This window comes from Engystomops pustulosus, chromosome 2 (genome assembly GCF_040894005.1).
Source record: "Engystomops pustulosus chromosome 2, aEngPut4.maternal, whole genome shotgun sequence".
Taxonomy (NCBI): Eukaryota; Metazoa; Chordata; class Amphibia; order Anura; family Leptodactylidae; genus Engystomops; species Engystomops pustulosus.
The window spans coordinates 43,022,382-43,043,192 of record NC_092412.1 but is presented as its reverse complement, the minus strand read 5'-3'; the positions used below and the strand labels follow the sequence as shown (position 1 = coordinate 43,043,192).

Sequence of the window (20,811 nt, the reverse complement as noted above, 5' to 3'; positions counted from 1 at the left end):
CGATCCACCGAAGCTCCGCTGCTACACTCGACCGGCGGTGACAGCTCCGTGGGTGCCGGCGTCACAGAGAATATGACGTCGGCACGCGGCTGACGTCATATTCTGTGAGCCGCCAGCGCTCAATAAGCTGTCACTGCCGGCCGGAGCAGAGGAGCTTCGGTGGATCGCTGGAAAGGTGAGAAGCTGTTGTATTAATTTAATGTGCCGAGCAGGCTGCCTACATAGAGGGGGAGGCGGCAGAACATATACTGGGGGGGGGGCCGCCAGGCTGCACACCTGGGGGGCCGCCAGGCTGTATAATTGGGGGTGGGAGAGCTTTCTGACTATATACTAGGGGGGGGAGGGTTGCTATGTACAGGGGGGCGGGCTGTATACTTTGGGTACAGGCTGGCAATATAAAGGGGGCTGGCTGTATACTAGGGGGGCAGTTTGTCTATATACAGTGGGGCTGGCTGTATACTAGGGGGGGCAGTTTGTCTATATACAGGGGGTCTGGCTGTATACTGGGGGTACAGGCTGGCAATATACAGAGGGGCTGGCTGTATACTAGGGGGGCAGTTTGACTATATACAGGGGGACTGGCTGTATACTGGGGGTACTGGCTGGCAATATACATGGGGGCTGGCTGTATACTAGGGGGCAGTATTATAGTAGTTATATTCTTGTACATAGGGGGCAGTATTATAATAGTTATATTCTTGTACATAAAATGCTTTATTGTAGTATATTTTACTTAGGAGCAGTATTATAGTAGTTACAATTCAAATGCAAGGAATAGCTCAGCATGATGCTGAGCTATTCCTTGCATTTGAATTTTCACTATTCGTGTCCGTGGCCAGCGGACTAGGCTCTCTTGCATCCCAGAGGAGTGGAGACTGGATTGCAGACTACATGTCCAGGTGTGTGAGCGCTTATACCTGTTTCCCTTTCATTATAGTAGTTACATTCTTGTTTATCGGAGAAGGTTTTGTAGTAGTTTTTTTCTTTATATATATAAGGCAGTATTAAGTTGTGCTCTTTTAGAAGCTTTATTCCTGTATAAGGGAGGCAGTGTGAGTCTCTTTCGCTGGGCTGTACATGTTGTTTTAGACCATCAATAAACAGTTTGTGTAGAGTTTAGGAACTCCACCTAAATAACATGGCCACGCCCACTTGTTTTGACGACGCCCACAGAATGGGGCCACTTTTACATTTTTTTCCAGGGCCGCTTTAAATTCCCAGTCTGCCCCTGTCCACGGCCGTCACACAGAAAACCAAGATAGTCAGTAGTTACCTAAAGTTAGAACCCTAAAGTCAGAAGTTACAGGGTCGGGAACCAGGGGCAACTGAAATTGTGTACATCAGGACTGATAGAGACAGGTTGGACTTTTATCTGTGAAAAGCTGCATTTTTGTTAATAACAGTGAATTAGAGAATGTGTTATTTTGTTATCCTGAGTATATTTAAGAATCTTTTCTTCATGGGAATACCTCTTTAAGAATTGAAACTAAATGGATATGAATTTAAACAGAAGAATACCCATTTAAGGACCTGTAAGAAGGACCTATAGCAATCTCTTGAGTTTGAAAAAATTCTTTAAGATACCTAAACTAAATTTTTAACTAAATTCCATCATTACTATATTTCAATATATTGATAAGTAGCGGTTAGTACAATAGATGTGGGGTAGGGAGACATAGTTATTCGCCCTCCTAAATTGGGCTAGGACTGTTGTATTAGTTCCTTAAACTGAAGATATAGGAAATAGGGGGGGGGCATTTGAGGATCCATTCAGAGGAGGATCCGTGTGGGTCAGAGTTGGCTGCTTTCAACAAACATGTTTGCTTTCTTCTAGATACTCCTGTTCATGAGTGAAACCTAGTCCTTCAGTGAGTTGTAATATCCCACACAAGCAATGGGCATCCACTTTTTATAGGAGAGAAAGCAAATACTCCAACCCAGGCATCCCGGCATCTACCACCAGGATGAAGGACTGTATGCAAATTAACCTGAAGGGCTCCAGGCCTTTAATCACTTTTTGAATGACGGATCTCTGAAAATAGGCAACGAATGGTTAAGTACAATTTAACTTTGCAGCTGCAGACTTCATAGATATAGATTCGGAGATTATGCAGCTGCAGGATAGGGCAATCAGCCATTAGAGTCAGCCGCACTCCCTATGGGGAAGGAAGAGATGTTTTATTACTGCGCCTGCCTTCCTGATCTCTCGCTATACGCTGATCATTATAGTCATGTGATCTCCAGGTGCAATGTACATCTAGAAGCAGACCCAGATGAGCCATGCTGAGACTCTCGTGATATTGTGTTTCCCCTGTAACTTAGGATAATATATCACTCACTAAAAAGACAACACAAGCTCTATATCACCTTATTGGAAGTAAATAATACATAAATAAAAACAGCACAAAACCTAAAATGAAAAAAAATAAGTTACAACCCCACAGCAAAGTTTCTAGCCTTATCCACAACGGCGCAAGCTTCTCATGTATAAAATTGATCATTGTCGGAAACAACTTCATAAACTCTCTTAGTGCCATTTTGTGTTAAGAAAAATCACTTTTTCTAAAATGTACACAATTTCCTGCGTCTATACATTTTAAAAAAAATTAGCCAACCAAATCTACCATCAAAATCTTCTTATATTTGTTATCCATGGTCTCCTTCTTTCTAAAATCATTATGCTTATGATCTCTGGGGAGCTTTACCAGAGCCCCTCCGTGCTGCAGATTCACAGGCTGTTACACTGCCTCACCCTCTCTCTCTACTCATGCTCAGCACTCCTTTCATGCTCCTTTCATGGTGTAACAGCCTGTGAATATGCAGCACGGAGGGGCTCTGGTAACACCCCTAGTAGTCGTTAAGGCTCATTAGCATAACTGTAAAAGTTAATTTTAGAAGGAAGGAAACCATGGATAACTAATATACGTGTGAGGGGGAAATAATCACAATTCTTGTTGGTTCACAAGGAATTTTAATTATATTCGAGCTTGTACACCAGAAAACTGGCATGATAACTCCTCCCACAGTTTTGCATTGGCAATTTCATAGGTGCTTCAGAGGACTCCACATCTGGATACATCATTTGATTTACTGACACGATATCATCATAAACATTATAAATTATAGACGGAACTTAGACCAAAGAGACAATAACTCACCGCAATAGTCTTCATCCGCCCCATTTTCACAGTCCTTTACACCATCGCAATGGAAAGCTCGGGGAAGGCAGATTGTGAGGTTTCCACATGGAAAATAGCCCATTTTACAAACAGAAACAGACAGGGAATCTGTAACCGGAGGAAACATATATAGTTACTAAAAGTGATAAAATATTTTGGGCAAAATCAACTACTAAAAAATGTATATGCACACACAAACATGGGGGGGTGTGGGAGGAAACCGGAGGACCCGGAGGAAACCGTGCTAATAAGAGGGGTTCCAGAACTCCCTCTAATTTCAAATTGAGAAAGAAGGTAAGAGAACTGCTGTGGAGGAATGGAGGGAGGTGAGAAATACTGTTCATACTGTGGAGGCCAATTAGACTGCATCTTACTGTGGGGCGAGGCAAGGGGGACATTATATTATGTGGAACGGCTAAAAAGGTTACATTTCACACTTGGGGGAAATTATAATGTGTTGGGTCCACAAAGCGGCATTTTATGTCTGGGGCAACATTATACTGTGTCAGGGTGTGAGAGTGTATTTTTTTAGAGGACCTGTGTCAAAGATATGTGACCTGTTTAGAGACATGACAACTCAATATTCAAATATACAATGGTAATTCTTCATTTCCCCTGTGGAGGCGCTGCATAGTACAATAACAACCAGTGCCCCCCCCCCCCCCCCTCCCGGGCTGACCACTCCAGCAGGAGGACACTTTGTCATCAGCCCATTGTAAAAGGATCATTGAAGCAAATCTGAATTGCCTACTTTAATTAAGTAGAATGCACATTGGCTGGTAACTGTATCTTAAATTTGGTGTAGCTGCCATTAATGACTTTCTTAATGAAGTTGCTAATTAACAAATTAACCATATAATGGTTGTCTATTGGATATAGTGAAAGTGTAGTATTAGGTCATAAGACATGACCGTGGAGAAGCTTGGGGCATCTCAATGGTCTCAACTTTCAGTCGATGAGGTGTAGATTAAATAAATAACCGGAGGAGGGGGCTGAGGCGGGAGAGTTATAATATTTTACCAGGTATATAGACACAATATTGCACATTGTTCATGCTTGGGCAAAAGGAAAGGTCAAGATTTATTATTTTTGGCCAGCGCTTGCATGGTTGACATCCATGTATATTGTGCAGTGTTGATCAAAAAAAACATCAAAGTAACTTCTCCAATTATTAACAGACCTTCCCTTTAATTGATGGAAACGTTTCCCTGCTAAGGCCAGAATCATTTCTGATTCATGTCTTAAATAAGTCAGAGCTATTAACATCCGATTACTTCATGTGTATTCCAAACCCTCACTTTTTGTTCTAGAATTTTTTGTGCTTTACTTTTAGCCCATGAGCCAGCAAAAGTAATTTACTCCCTTGATACTAATTGCTGGTTATTAAGTGCATGTTAATTATTGTAGAATTCATGGATGTGATCCAGCTTGTTTGCTATTAAAGAGGTTTTCAAGACTAAAAATATTAAAATTATATTCACAGAATAGGTCGTCAATACCAGATTTTTTTTTTGCGACTTTTTAAGGGCATTAAAGTAAGTATGTATGGGTCAGTTGTAGTTTGGTTTTGTGTATAAAAAGTCTTATTTGCTAAAAAAATTAGGGATTGAAGAAGATGCAATTCTAAGAAAATCTGAAAATCTGTCTTGCAAAGATAAAAAAGGAACACATCAACAGATATACACATTGGGGAACTTCTTAGGATTCTGGTGTAGGCACAAAACAAGTGCAAATGCTCGTGCAAAAAATGAAAAATGTGTAAAAATAAAATAAAAAAAACAAGTCAAAATTAATATACAGGGCCATATTTACTTTCCTGTCCTGTCGCGATCCCCGAAAGTGCATTTCCCGACCGGAATGCACTGTGCCACGATTCACTAAGATCGTGCTCCCGATATCCTGCATGTGTCGCTTACCCGCTCAGGCCCACCGGAGTTCACCATCTTCTTCCCAATGCATTCAATTTGAATGTTAAATCCCGCGTTCAGTCCAAATAAGTCGGATCGCCCAGCGGCCCGCCCACGATTTCCGTCGCATGAAAGCCAGCGCAGATGCACCACAATTCAATCGTGTGCGACACAACCCCAAGTTAAATACCTGTCACAGTGGCACAAATCCCAATAATTCCGACAAAAATGCAATTCGCAGACCCTTAGTAAATAAGCCCCACAGGGCCACATGTATCACTCGTTTTTTCTGTTGTTTTTGAGCCTTTTCATTCAGGCGCACCGTTTTTGCGCCATTTTTGCGATTAAACGCCAAACTAGCCGCGCAGCAAAAATAACCAGCTTTCCCTAATCTATTTTACCAATCCAGATGTTTTGCTGCGCCTAATGATATTCATCACTTGCAACGTTTTCATTTAGGCGCAAAAACGGGCGCAAAAACACTCCAGCCCAAAGGTGGCGTTATCTGAGAAGAAAGCACTGAGCCCCTTTGCAGAACAGCTCATTTCTAGCAGCAAAGCTCAGCCACACACTAGAACATATTATAGACATACTACATACACTGCAGACGGGAGCTGCAGACTCTATTTACAGTTCATCACCTTCTATTTACAAAACATTCTGCAAACTCCTGAGCTCAAAGCAAAAGAGCTAAGAAGTTTGGAGAATGTTGCAGATACTACATACAAGTGTCCCCCATGTAATTCTGCACAGTATCATCAGTGTTTCTGAGGGGGATACTGTGCAGAATTACAGGGGTGCAGCAGGAGACCAGCATTGGGGGATCCCCTCCAGGAGAAGCCCCTGCTGAGGAGGTCACTAGGTGCTGGGTGTCACACACCTAGGTGCTGCTGTGAGTGTTATCTTCATTCTGGGCTGTGGGAGAAGCAGAGAGGAGCTTGTAGGAGGATCACATGTAAGTGCCTGAATCTAACATTGCGCCAAAACTGCGCCAAAATTGCGCCTAAACTGTTTTAAAGTAAAGTGATTAATAAGAGGCAGAAAATATACTTATCACAGATGGTTGTAGCTTGTGATAATTCTGGCAAAACAGTGTGCCAGAATTTAGGCGCAACTACTACACTTAGGTGCACAAAAGTGATAAATGTGGCCCACAGTGTCATAACAGATGATGCCCACACTTCCCTGCCATTGCTTTCTAAAGCAGAAACAATTAATACTACATTGGTGGGCTAAGTTTTGGAATTTTGACTATGCAGAAAAATCTAGAGAGTCTGAACTAGACTAAATATTTCACACATATCCCATCCAATCCAGCTTAGCATTTGGAAATGGTTATCAGATTTCCTGATTTTAGATAAAAATGTATGATATCCAGTATGAAGTATAAAGATTAAATAAACCATAGTCTAACACTAAAGAGTAAATTTGGTTTGAGATCATTTTTTATACTTTGTCATGGGGAGTATTGTGAACATATTTCCAATAAACTTTTTAAAGAAATTCTGCTTAGTTTGTAAACCAACAGGCTGCAAAGTGGCCAATAGTAAAAGTTAATTAGGCTTTTACATCTCTGTTGATAAGGGAGATCGATATCTTAGCCAGACTAAAGGTTTATTTATGCTCTCCCTGTGTTTGTTCATGCAGCTCTGAGCAGTGAGTTTTAAGCCTTTCTGCTCTCTCCCCGGCTATAGTATTCTAAAAGCACTATTTTGTAATATAATTGTATTTCTCCCTTTCTCTTTCTCCCTTTATCTAATATTTCCCACATGTCCCATTCAACCATGCAGAGAGCAGAAAGGATTAATCCTCACTGCTCAGAGCTGTGTAAACAAAGAGACCGTAGCATAAAGTCAGCCTCTATAGACACACACTAAACAGGCTAAACAGATTAAATAGGGATCTCTACAGAGGAAGGAGCTCTGCAACTTCATTTTTACTGGCTAATAAGCAGGAATATTTTAATAACGTATATTAGAAAACTGTCCACAACGGTCCATCTAACACAATATTAAAAATGATCGCAAACGTCAAACATATATGACATATCACAACAAAGAAAATGTTATATTGACAGTTAAATCATGCTTATAAGTGTCTGATCAACAGCAGTCAAACTGCTGGGGGTCCTGAGCGCCTCTTATGAATTGATTTGCAGGACAAGCATGTGCCTTGTCACTCTATTCTGTTTTATAGGACGACTGGATAAAGTTAATGACACTTCATTCATATGGGATATTTAATTGTGTGGTCTGTAGTGGATTCTAATATTGGTAATTTGGGAATCCCATATTACCCATGGCCACCTAAACCAAACATTGATTTGATACTGCCCTGTACATTTTATAGGGTTCGGGATCTTTGAGAGCTCCTTACATTACAGAACTGCTCTGGTCCCCTTTCATTGTTTTTATCCATAAAGTAAGTTTGGAACTGGTACCATGTCTAGGACATCTTTAAAAAATTAGATAGGTGGGTCGCAATTTCCATAGAGCCCAGGACCTATGACTGTCTGAATCCCCCCTGTGTGTGGTTAAATGGGTTAGCTGAGACCTGAAATAAAGTATGTGGCCAAGAGGGGGCTGCTTAAAAAAATAAACATTTACTTACCTCCACGGCCTGTCCAGTGCTGCCGCCTCCCCATGTCGTGCTCCTGTTTATTTATAGGGGCACGGAAGCTGCGCTGAGTTCGACTTCAAGTCACCCGAAGTGCTGTATCAGGTGCAGAGATATGGGAGTGAGGGGGGGTGTGGACGGCTACCTCGGCTGGCTGGAAGCCAAACTTAGTGTAGCTTCCGTGCCCCTATAAATAAACAGGAGCCCAACACGGCAAGACAGCGGTGCAGGACACTGGGAGGTATCACGGACGTAAGTACATGTTTATTTTTTAAGCAGCCCCCTCCCGGCCACAAATAATTTTTTTCAGGTCTCGGACAACCCCTTTTATGATGGTCCTAACATTAAGACTCCATCTATTAGACACGTCGTCTTGCCTCTCAGAGGCTTCCCTCCTTTATTGTAATGAAAGTCCATGGCACATAAAGTTATACTTTGAGTTGGGACGTGCATGGTGCTGGTACTGGCGTGCATGGTACTGGAGTTGAGGCGTGCATGGTACTGTGGCCTACTTTTAATGAATTATTTAGGGGGGTGCTAGAACCCCATGAATCCAGATCCCGATTTGTTAAAGCTTCAATAACAAATCTAATGTTTTAGCTGTTTATTTTATATAAAAGTATGTATGATATACAATAATTAGGTTACACAGTGTGTAAAGTGCAAAGTGAGGATGGATGAGGAGGCGGAAATGAGGTCTCAACTTTTCTTATTGTCAATGAAAATGTTATTCTTTTGTTCTCATGTTATTAAGGTAACATGTATTGTAAAAGTCATTAAACCCTACATGACTAAGGGTCATTGGTGCATAATACAGATGAGCGAGTATACTCATCCGAGCTTGATGCTCGTTTGAGTATTAGCGTACTCAAAACGGCTCGTTGCTTGGATGAGTATTTCGCCTGCTCGAGATCGAGCTTTTACTTAAGGAAACACAGTGAAGAACAGTGAACACAGTGAACACAGGATCATTTAAGTGAAGAACACAGTGAAGAACACAGTGAAGAACACAGTGAAGAATACATTGCAGATGTTTCCGTTTATCTGCTAACTTATCAGAAGACATTAGTGCCGAATGGTGTTCTTCACAATAGTATGTGAAGAACAATATGTGTGAAGAATCTTCACACATATTGGGGCAGATTAACTTACCCGGCCCATTCGCGATCCAGCGGCGCGTTCTCTGCACAGGATTCGAGTCCGGACGGGATTTATGAAGGTAGTTCCTCCGCCGTCCACCAGGTGGCGCTGCTGCGCTGAAAATCATCTGAACGCGCCGGAATACACCGAGCTGGACCAGGTGAAGGTAAGCGCTTCCCAAGCGACACATTTTCGTTTTCTAAATGCGGCGGTTTTTCCGAATACGTCGGGTTTTCGTTCAGCCACGCCCCCCGATTTCCGTCAAGCGCATGCCGGCGCCGATGCGCCACAATCCGATCGCGTGCGCCAAAATCCCGCGGCAATTCAGGTACAATCGGTGCAAATCGGAAATATTCGGGTAACACGTCGGGAAAACGTGAATCGGGCCCTTAGTAAATGACCCCCATTGTTCTTCACATACTATTGTGAAGAACACCGTTCTGCACGCGTGTCTTTGGATAAGTTAGCAGATGTACGAAACATCTGCAATGTGTTCTTCAGTGAAGAACAATAGTATGTGAAGAACAATATGTGTGAAGAACACATTGCAGATGTTTAAAAAGGGTAATTTTCCTTTTTGAAGTTCCACAAATATTCAATTGAATTAAAAAAAACGAAGAAACAGGACTGACTTCCTTATTTCTCAATAAAATGACACATTTTATTGCAGAGCCTTGGTCCCCTTGAAAAATGCTCGAGTCTCCCATTGACTTCAATGGGGCTCGTTATTCGAAACGAGCATTTGAGCATCGGGAGAAGTTTGACTCGAGTAACGAGCACCTGAGCATTTTAGTGCTCGCTCATCTCTAGTGCCTAAATGTCCTGGTCACTTTTTGTCATTCTGCTATGCGCATCTTTAAATGATGATATCTCTGGAAAAGCTTTACATATCATAACAATTTTTACTTTGTTTATTTCATGACATGTGAGACTTTAACTTTTTCTTTATAAAATTTGCTGATAATTGACTACAAATGTGAAATAAGCTTTTTTGTCAGTGGTAAAACTGAATAAACTTTTAACAAAATATGCTATAAATATTCACAGCATTATTCTATCGCCCCTTCCAATGCTCAGCTACATATGCAGAGGGTGCATGTACTTCTGCAAAGTAAAAGTGAAAGTCTCCAGCAGCTTCTTCTACATTCTGCCTTCTGCTGACAGGCTGGAGACACACTTCATGCCTATATCTATCTGGCACGTAGGAACACAATTCTGGTGTCATATTAAACAAGAGAGGGAATGTCCACTTTGATATGATATAATTGTGTATGGATGCATAACGGAATTGGTGATAGCCACTCTTACAGTTACAGTCGAAAATATACACTTGTACATAAAAATTTTTTAAGTACAACTTTAAAGGAAATCTACCATTTGATTATGAAGCAAACATACTGTATCTTGAGAATTCTGTAGCTACACTGATACAGGCACATATCTTGGTTAATCCCTGTGCTGAGTGGTTTTGCTGATAAAACAATTATTAAATTATGATAATGAAGCTGTCTCACTTCTGTGGCTGGGCTCTGCACTTTTCCTAGCACATTAGTTATTCACTGCATGAGAGGATGATGTAATCCCTGGGTTGTGCCTGAAGGCAGAAAAATCAATTGCTGCACCATCCCCCAGCTGCTGTGTATGAGTGATCCAGCTCAGTTTGATTACTCTTGTCTTGACTAAGCCCCGTTTGTAATACAAGCTCTGTGTAACTTGTACAATCATGCAATCCAGCTATCCCAAGGTCCTGAATGTTATAATTGCTTTATCAGCAAAAACAATCAGCTCAGGGATTAACCAAGATATGTTTCTGCATCAGTGTGGCTACAGCATTCTCAAGGTATGTTTGGTTCATAATTAGAGATGAGCGAGCACTAAAATGCTCGGGTGCTCGTTATTCGAGACGAACTTTTCCAGATGCTCGAGTGCTCGTCTCGAATAACGAGCCCCATTGAAGTCAATGGGAGACTCGAGCATTTTTCAAAGGGACCATGGTTCGGGAATAAAATGTGTTATTTAATTGAAAAAGAATGTCTTCTGATAAGTGATCAGATGTATGCAAACATCTGCAATCTATTCTTCACTGTTCCGCGCGTATATTATCTCCCGACAAGTTATCAGATGTGAAGAACAGTGAAGAATAGAATAAAAACAGTGAACACAGGATCATTTAAGTGAAAAACACAGTGAAGAATAGATTACAGATGTTCGGCACATCTGCTTACTTGTCGGGAGAGGAGATACGCTGTCCCGGGATCCGCTCCTCTTCTTCCACTGAAGTCTCCCCGATGTCTGCCTGCTGCCCGATGTCTGCCTGCTGCCCGATGTCTCCCTGGTGCCCGCGATGTCTCCCTGGTGCCCGCGATGTCTCCCTGCTGCGCGCGATGTCTCCCTGCTGCGCGCGATGTGTCCCTGCTGCGCCAGATGTGTCTCTGCTGCGCCAGATGTGTCTCTGCTGCGCCAGATGTGTCTCTGCTGCGCCAGATGTCTCCCTGCTGTGCGATGTCTCCCTGCTGCCGTTCCGCGTGTATCTTCCGACAAGTAAGCAGATGTGCCGAACATCTGTAATCTATTCTTCACTGTGTTCTTCACTTAAATGATCCTGTGTTCACTGTGTTCACTGTTTTTATTCTATTCTTCACTGTTCTTCACTGTGTTTGTTTAATTAAATGCTCGATCTCGAGCAGGGGAAATACTCGTCCGAGCAACGAGCCGTTTCGAGTACCTTAATACTCGAACGAGCATCAAGCTCGGACGAGTATACTCGCTCATCTCTATTCATAATGCATCAAATCAAATGGTAGGTTTCCTTTAAGGGTGGATATATTTTGCTCTATGAAGCATCCATACATCATTTTAAAGGGGAGATTCTCCTATTAAATATGACACAGAATTTTGTTTCTAGGTGCCAGGGTGTCAGGGTTCATGGCGTTTATAAACATCCTTTCTGCACGGAGCATCTGCAAATAGGACGTATACGATCGTATGGCAGTTGTGAAAGGGTTAATTTAAGCTTCACTGTAAATAGGTATGTTTTATTGGAGAGTGGCTGGTCTATTAGCTCATTTCAAATTTGGGACAAACACCTTCAAGTTTTTTTGGCATTATATACACAGAATTACACTGTAGTTAATAGTTGCTTTAAAAAAAAACCTTACTTTATTGCATTTATCTGTTCCCATGTGTTGGGGGTGAATTCTTAACTCTCTGCTACCTGAGGCGAGCTATAGGATGGCGTCCCCTCTTCTGCATCCAGTAGTAGTGTATCAGGTTATTTTCTTACTAAGTCGGTTCGCCATGTACTGATTCACATTCATGCTGATATATTATAGCGGAGATATTATTTTTAAGTGACTGCTTTGTCACTGCTGCAGATAGTGCTGCCTGAGGCAAGAAGCTCAACTCACCTCACCTCACCAGGTGGGTACAGCTGCTTTGTTACAGACCAGGTTACAGCCTCTAAATGTACAAATTATTGTACACATGATGCGACCAATGTAGTGACTTTCTCCTCTCCCTGACGTCAATAATCTCCTCCACCACTTCTTCTTGAAGCAAGCCTTTGTCTCTAAGGGCTTTGTGCCACTTTGTGCTATTCTTGCACAACTCAACTTCCTATTTTATTTGGGAAACACAATTTAGTCAGACTTCATGATCATGATTCAATGGGAGTCATGGCCTCCACAGTCAGGTTTTTAAAGGTGCATATACTCATATACAAATGGCTTACAATGGGGGCCATATCCTTGTCTGTACTGCTCAGTCCTCAGTGTCCCAGTGTCAGTGTCCCAGCCAACCTTATGGTTACCTTCTATGTCAGGATGGTCCCAGTGATACTTTTACTAGAAATACTGCGATGTATTTGTAACAGGTTTATGTCTTCCTTTTACACACATGACAGGCAATGCCAAAAATGGTTAACCACCTCCAGGGTACTGCAAATCATAACATTATATTGATATGTCCCATACTTGTAATAAAGAATGATAGCATGCTTCTGCTCTAATTGGGAAAGCAAGGAGTCTACGGCTCCCTGCCCTGCCATAGCTTTAAACTGAATAGGTGTCCAGAGAACCTCAAAATAGGCCACCCCCTGATCAGTGGGGTCTGACACAACAGCTTGGCTTTTTTATGGTTGTATCTAGCCCTTACTTTCAGGCCACTTTGCAGTCATATAGAGACTTTGTGGAGAGGTTAAACATACGCTGGTACATCATTTATCAGCTTATGATGTAGGCTCCGGCCTACTGATAAATCCAGGGGACGGCCATGCTGCATGTCAATTCTACTTAAAATTGCACCATCACCTGTGCCTACACAGTTCCCCGTGGTACAGCCCTCTTCACTCCCCTCCATTTTCCCCAAAACTGGCGTACAAGCCTTCCTAAATCTCCCCCCTTACAGTCCATACATGCTCATTTCAGGATTCTGGGAAGGAAATATGCAAAGACTATTTCCAGGGTGGGAAAAGTAAAACTTTGCCTCAGTGCTACTTTATGAGACACCCCCTTAACCTTTTTACATTTCCCCTAAACCACCGTGGAAAACATATTTGCATATATCCGGGGTCGGCTCCAGGATTCAGTAGGCCCCTGGGTGACAGAGCCTCAGTGGGCCCCTTTGAATTGAACTCATGTGGCGGCATTAAAAATTTAGAAACTAAAACAGTCTCCTGTTCCCTAGTTTATCATATCAAACAGCCCCCTCAAGGCCCCATAAACCCATTTTTTCCCTTATGTACAGCCTTATGTACCCCCCCCCCCAGTAGCTCTGGGCCCCGGCACTTGCCCAGGTATGCCCAGTGCTGGCACTGGCTCAGCATATATCCTAACCCAGACTGTTCATAGTATTATCATATGTACGTATGTAACTTAGAGGAATAAAAGAACATGTTAAGGAGAATTCCATGTATGCCAAAGACAGCATGAGGGACAATCTTTATTACAGATTTAGGGCTTTAAATTTAGAATCTCTGGTAGTTCACATCTAACAATGTGAATAGGGCGAATTTTTCAAGCTTCACCCTTTAGTGTGGACTGAGTTGAACAGAGAGGCTATGGCCATTAAGCAGATTGGACTTTCCCTACAGACAGGACATATATTAGTACTAAGCCCCGAACCACTATTAAACTAGCGGTGTGCGTCTGCTTTAATTAACATGCTGTTCTGTTTAATTAACATGCTGTCTAGGTTGTGTCATTACATGGTGGCACAATATCCCCTCCGGTAATGGCAGGACTGGTGCCAGCGCACTAGGTAAATATTTACAGGGCTTCCAACATTGTGGGGACAGTTCCATTAAAGTTTCCACATACCGCGCTTTCTACAGATTTTATTAATGAAACAGAAAGGAAGGAAACAGGATGATAGTAAATCATCAGATCCTTCTGTTGGCTTCTCTTGAAAGACTAAGATATTCGGCAAAATTGACACACACCATAAATTATTGACAGCGAGATGTATATTTTGGCTGTTAGGGGATATCATTAATAGGATAATAAGTCTCTTCTGCAAATGAAATATTTCATGACTGAGTAAACATCAGGTTATTTATACTTCCCCCGCTACAGATCCATATGGAAATCTTAGTTTCATTAAAAAATATGAGACATGAGACTATGGAACATAATTCAAGTAATTGCTTAATGTTGGACTTTCAAAGAGTTTTTGACTTTCACAGTTTACTGTTATTTTACATTCAAGTATATAAAATACAAGTAGTCCCCGGGTTACATACAAGATCGGTTCTTTAGGTTTGTACTTACGTCAAATCCATATGTAAGTCGGAACAGGTATATTTCATAATTGTAGCTCCAGACAAAAAAATTTTTTGTCACAGTGACAACTGGATTTTCAAAATTTTGTGCTGTCACGGGAACAGAGATTATCAATAAAACTTCATTGCAGCCTGGGACTAAAGCAACATCCAGAGAGCTTCACCAGAGGTCACAGTGGCCAGAGAGGTCCATCTGTAACTAGATGTCGTCTGTAAGTCGGGTGCCCTTAAAGGGGTTGTCCACTTTCAGCAAATATTTGGTATGGTTTGTGTATGGAAAAGTTATACAATTTTCCAATATACTTTCTGTATCCGTTCCTCACAGTTTTCTAGATCTCTGCTTGCTGTCCTGCTATAAAAGCTTCTTTCTAATTTTACTTCCAGCAGATAGAAATCTGTCCATGTGATGTGATGGAGGTGCAGGTACACGAATCACACAGCTCCTATTACTCTCTGTGATAAGAAGGGCTTGTACACCTGCATGTGTATCACATGGACAGATTTCTATCTACTGGAAGTAAAAATAGAAGCTTTTATAGCAGAGATCTAGAAAACTGTAAGGAATTGATACAGAAAATATATTGGAAAATTGCATAACTTTTCCTTACACAAAGCATATCAAATATTTGCTGAAAGTGGAGAACAACTTTAAGTCAGGGATTGTCTGTGAAACCCCCTGTGAGCCCCTGTGCCTGTTAGGTTCATAACACATTCATGAGTGGAGCATGGCAGATTACATACATGAATTAGTATTATAATATGGCTCACCAGTCCGAGAGGGGCAAAGTAAAAGATAAGAGTCAGTAGGTAAGTCACTGAAAGGGCTCCTAGGATGATAGTCTCAGGCAAGGCTAGAAAGCTACTACTAAAACATATTTGGGTTGACTGTTTTATAAGAATTTGGGAATGGATGTCTTAAAATATTTACATATGATTGTAAAGTCGTGAGCCTCAATAACTACACTTTAATGGCGGGGGAAGGCGTCCTGGTACAAAAACAAATTCACAAACTGAAATACAGTAAATATATACAGTGCAGTATATATTTAATATCTACACCCAGATGTTTCTGGGCAGGTCATGTGGTTTGTGCTATCTGAGCAAATCTATTTTCTGTAAGTTTCAAGCTTCTCTGTTATATACATGTTGTGATATCTTTACCAGGGTCAAAATGTGTAATTTTATTTTGTATTCACCAACTTAAAACACAATGGGGGAGATTTATCAATCCCTCTAAGCCAGGATACTGGAGTAATTTGCTTCTGAAGTGCATTGAGCCACATTCATGAAAAATATGGCTATTTTCTGACTTTTCTGACACCGAGTCCGTGTGCCATAAAATTCAGTTGGAAAGTAGACCAAATAATAGGTGGTCTAAAGTAGACTCCACAGTCGTAAACTACTAGTCTAAACACTATTTTTTTCCATTCCTGGCTGATTTAATTGAATTCCACCACACCAGTTTCATTTTGCTCTGGATCACTAACAGAGGTATTCCCACGAAGACAAATTTCTTAAAATACTCAGGATAACAAAATAACACATTCTCTAATTTTCTGTTATTAAAAAAATACAACATTTCACAGATATAATTCCAACATGTCTCTTTCAGTCCTGGTGTACACAATTTTGTTCGGGATCCGATCCTAAATCAGAAGTCTGGGGTCGGGCAGGATATTTTTTTCTCCTGTCTGATGCTGCCGTGAGCTCCTCACTCCCTCTAGCTCCCACCCTTGCATTCCAAGATGAGCTCACACTGAGACTTCCTGCCGGCAAGCAGCATGAGGAGAGTAAAGCTACAAACTACAGGCAGATTAGGTCTTTATCCAGGGGAGGGAGGCACAGCATAGCTGACAGTGTATGTTATGGCTGCGATGGCAGAGCTGAGAATGTCATGTGTAATATGCAACTCATGGATCTCATCTCTCATCTCTGATCTGTCTCATCTCTCTTTCCATGCGTCAGATGCTAGTGAATGTTCAGAAGCCAAATTAAAGTGTATATAAACCTGGACCCTGATCTAACCACATTGTCAGCACACAGCATATCACAACACACAGGGATCATAATGTGCCTTCTTAGAGAGTCCCTGCGCACACTCTGGAATTTTATACTGACCAGCCTAATGAGTGACAGGAGCTAAAGCAGAAATACAATTTAGTAAAATTGTAAAGTAAGGGGTTAAGCATGATCTTTACTGTGTAAACATCTCTATCGGATTGAAGTTTGAGAATTTTCTTTAATGGGCAAACCCCTTTAAGTTAAATGAGATGGACGGATTATTCCTTCACTCATACTTCTCCTCAGCTCGTCTTCTTTGTTTGGATGCCAGAGAACTGGAACAAACGACTTCTGGATTCTGACATCTCCTATAAGGTTTGCCTACAATTCACCTTGGCTTTTGATTAAGCTTATTTGGAACTTGCTTGCATTTTTTCTTGACATTGTATTTTAGATTTCTTAAACCTTCGCCTATTTTCTGTTTGCCTATTGATTCTGTACTGCATTATCCTTTCGATTCTGATCCATATATGTTGACTACTCTATGGGGCAGATTTACTAACCCGGTCCCGTCGCGATCCCGCAGTGCGTTGTCCGACGAGGATTCGGGTCTGGCGTGATTCACCATCATTGTGCGTCCAAGTTCCTGCATTTGTCACTGCTGCGCCAAGGTCCACCGGAGTTCACCTTCATCTTTCTGGTGCATGTGAGTGCTTGATCTTGCGACACAAATCCTTCTTTAAATTCCGCGGTTTGTCCGAATCCGTCGGGCTGTCTGATGGCCCGCCCCCCGATTTTTGTTGCGTGAAAGCCATGTCTGTCTGTCTGTCCTTCCAGTCCATCCTAGCCATTTCCCCACTGCATGCACCAAAATCGGATTGTGTGCGCCAAAATCCCATGGCAATTCGGCACAAAACGGAAATATTTGGGAAACCTTAGTAAATGAGCCCCCATGTTTCTATTGTCCAGTCAATGGCTCTGCATTTGCACTATAGTGCAGGAAGGGATTATCGACCTGATGTCACCTACCACTTTTAGGATAGTGCACTGGATTCGGGTCCGGCCCGGATTTATTAAGGCAGTTCCTCCGACGTCCAACAGGCGGTGCTGCTGCGCTGAAGTTCCCCGGAACGCACTGGAATACACCGAGCCGGGCTGAGTGAAGGTAAGTGCAAGCTCCGCGACACATTTTTTGTTTTAAATGCGGCGGTTTTTCCGAATCCGTCTGGTTTCGTTCGGCCACGCCCCCCAATTTCCATCGCGTGCATGCCAGCGCCGATGTGTCACACTCCAATCGCGTGCGCCAAAATCCCGGGGCAATTCAGGGGAAATCGGTGCAAATCGGAAATATTCGGGTAACACATCGGGAAAAACGCGAATCAGGCCCTTAGTAAATGACACCCACTGTATCTGTCTGTCCTTCCAGTCCATCCTAGGCATTTCCCCACTGCATTACCTTACCACAACGAAGCCTTATGCAGGTGGCCATGTGCTTCACATGGACCAGATTCTGGGCAAAGCACACAGATGGGTGGAGAAGGAGGGTGAGTGCTCCTCACCCCTCCTCTCTCCATTGAAAACCTGACCAGATGAGTATTTTGTGATGGTGTTGCACCATGGGTGTCATAGACCTCTATTGGTGCCGTGATATGGCCCCAAATTGTGCGGCCAGGTCACAACCCCGATATGGTTGTGCACATAAGGCCTAACTCTGTTTTAATATGACGATGAACTGTCTAAAACAAATTTTGAAAAATGGCTTTTCTTTACCATAAATGCATCCTCTCAGTATATTGGAGCCATGTCAAACAAAAAGATCCATCTGTTGCTACTCTGTGTCGGTCTATTCCAAGATTACATGGAAGGATGAATCAATGGATCCAACCTCCTCCCAGAGATTATCTTACAGAAAACTCAAGTCTTTTGGACCTCACTATACAACTGGACCAGGTGACTTGATTGACTCTGTATATACCTTCTCCAGTATCTTTGTGATCCTGTCTATGAAAATTTTTTTCTCTTCTTTCTTAGATACAGCATGTGATTGGAACATTGAGGGAACTGAACAGCATTCAGTTTATATGATGCAGAAAAGTATTTTAATGTCATAAATCAGATGTGCAACGTCTGGAATATGAACAGAATGTGAGAGAATTTCAGTCAGCGGAAGCGTTGCCATGTGTGACTTCATCTTCTTGGTCTGGTGGAGAGAGAGTTGACAGTAATTCTCCCATTTTTTGATTTATTGGATATTCAGATTCCGGACCCCCTCTCATTGCCAGGTTAAGCCTATTAGCTTTGGGTCACACGTCCCACCTGGTACAGAAACACAGCAACAGAGAACAGGTAGTAGCAACATCACCACAGCCGTGTGAGCGATATACTTTTGTAACTCTACCACAATAAAAGTCTTTCCTTGTGCCCTCCACACAGCAATGTCATCAGTTTGAGCCAACAATGATTGTCAACGAGGATGAGCAAAAGACTTTGGACATGTCACTATCGATCGGGTATGAGGCCGTTGCAAACAAACAAGGTGATTAATGATGCAATTTCATCTTTGGCTTGACAGGGTGATAAAGGCAAGCCAAACCATAAACTTCAATGACCTCGAATTAAATCAACCCAGCTAATTACTACCGTGGCATTGAACACCTGAAGAACACACAAAGGATGTAAATTTCTTAAATCATTGTGTTAGCCAAATCCTGAACAAAATCCAATAATACAATTTCTTCTCAGTAAATTAGAATATGAGCAAAAGGTTTTTTTTCAGCAATTGAATTATATAGAGCTGTTACAAACCGAGTGAACTTTTCCTAGTGTTTATTTATGTTAATGTTGATGATTATGGCTTAGGTCCAAGGAAAACCCAAAAGTCATTGGGCCACATTTACTTACCTGTCCTGTCGCGATCCCCGAAAGTGCATTGTTCGACTGGAATGCACTCTGCCGCGATTCATGAAGATCGTGCACACAATATCCTGCATGTGTCGCTTCCCCTCTCAGGTCTGACAGAGTTTACCTTCTTCTTCTTCCTTCATTATTTCAGAAAATTTGAATAATTAACCCTAAATACCTGCAAAGGCTTCCTAAGCATGTAAAAAGGTCCCATAGTCTGGTTCAGTAGTCAACACAATCATGGGAAAGGCTGCTGACTTGACAGATGTCCAGAAGGCAGTCATTGACTCAGTCAAAAGGAGGGTAAGCCACAAAAGGTCTTTGCTAAAGAAGCTGGCTGTTCACAGAGTGTTGTATCAAAGTATATGCATAGAAAGTTGAGGTACAAAAGGGGCACAAGCAACCAGGATAACTGCAGCCTTGATAGGATTGTTAAGAAAAGGCCATTCCAAAATTTGGGGGTGATTCACAAGGAGTAGACTGCTGGTAGAGTTAGTGCTTTAAGAGCCACCACAAACAGATGTATCCAAGACATGGTCTGCAAGTGTGGCCTTCCTTGTGTCAGCGACTCATGACCAATAGACAACACCAGAAGCATCTTACCTGGGCCAAGGAGAGAAAGAACTGGACTGTTGCTTAGTGTTCTAGGGTTTTGTTTTCAGATGAAAGTAAAGTCTGGAGTAAGAGTGGAGAGGCCACAATCCAAGCTGCTTGAGGTCTCGTGTGAAGCTTGCACAATCCTGATAGTTTGGGGATCCATGTCATCTGCTGGTATAGGTCCACTGTGTTTTATCAAGACCAAAGTCAGCGCAGACTTCTATGAGGAAATTTTAGAGCATTCATGCTTCCCTCTGCCGACGAGCTTTCTGGAGATGGAATTTTCATTTTCCAGCAGGACTTGGCAGCTGGCAGCTGTCCACACTTACAAAAGTAATGTTACATGGTTTAATATCACTGTGCTTGATTGACCAGCAAACTCATCTGACCTTAACCCCAATAAGAATCTATAGGGATGGGAGAAACCAGACCCACCAATGCAGATGAGTTGAAGGCTGCAACCTGGGATTCCCCAACACCTCTGTAGTAACCTCAGCTGATCACCTCCATGTTACTACACATTGATGCAGTCATTCATGCAAAAGGAGCAAGCATTGAATGCATTTACTGTGCATACTTTTCATTTAGCAAACATTTCTGTGTTCAAAAAATTCTTTACCGTGGGTCTTATACAATGTTCTAATTTTCCCGAGATAATGGGGCACATTTACTTACAAAGTCACTAGAGTTCACT

General features: G+C 42.1%; 1 protein-coding gene across 2 annotated transcripts in view; it reads right to left on the bottom strand.

Moving 5' to 3' along the window:
- RXFP2 (relaxin family peptide receptor 2) overlaps nucleotides 1-20,811 on the bottom strand; it is a 252,882-nt gene that overhangs the window by 86,149 nt on the left and 145,922 nt on the right. Inside the window, exon 2 of one of the 2 annotated variants that reach the window (XM_072134377.1) lies at nucleotides 3,159-3,287. In XM_072134377.1, the coding sequence (XP_071990478.1) occupies nucleotides 3,159-3,287 (129 nt within the window). Of the gene's footprint in view, nucleotides 1-3,158; nucleotides 3,288-20,811 lie in introns of those variants that run through there. The other variant, XM_072134378.1, reaches the window with a different exon arrangement.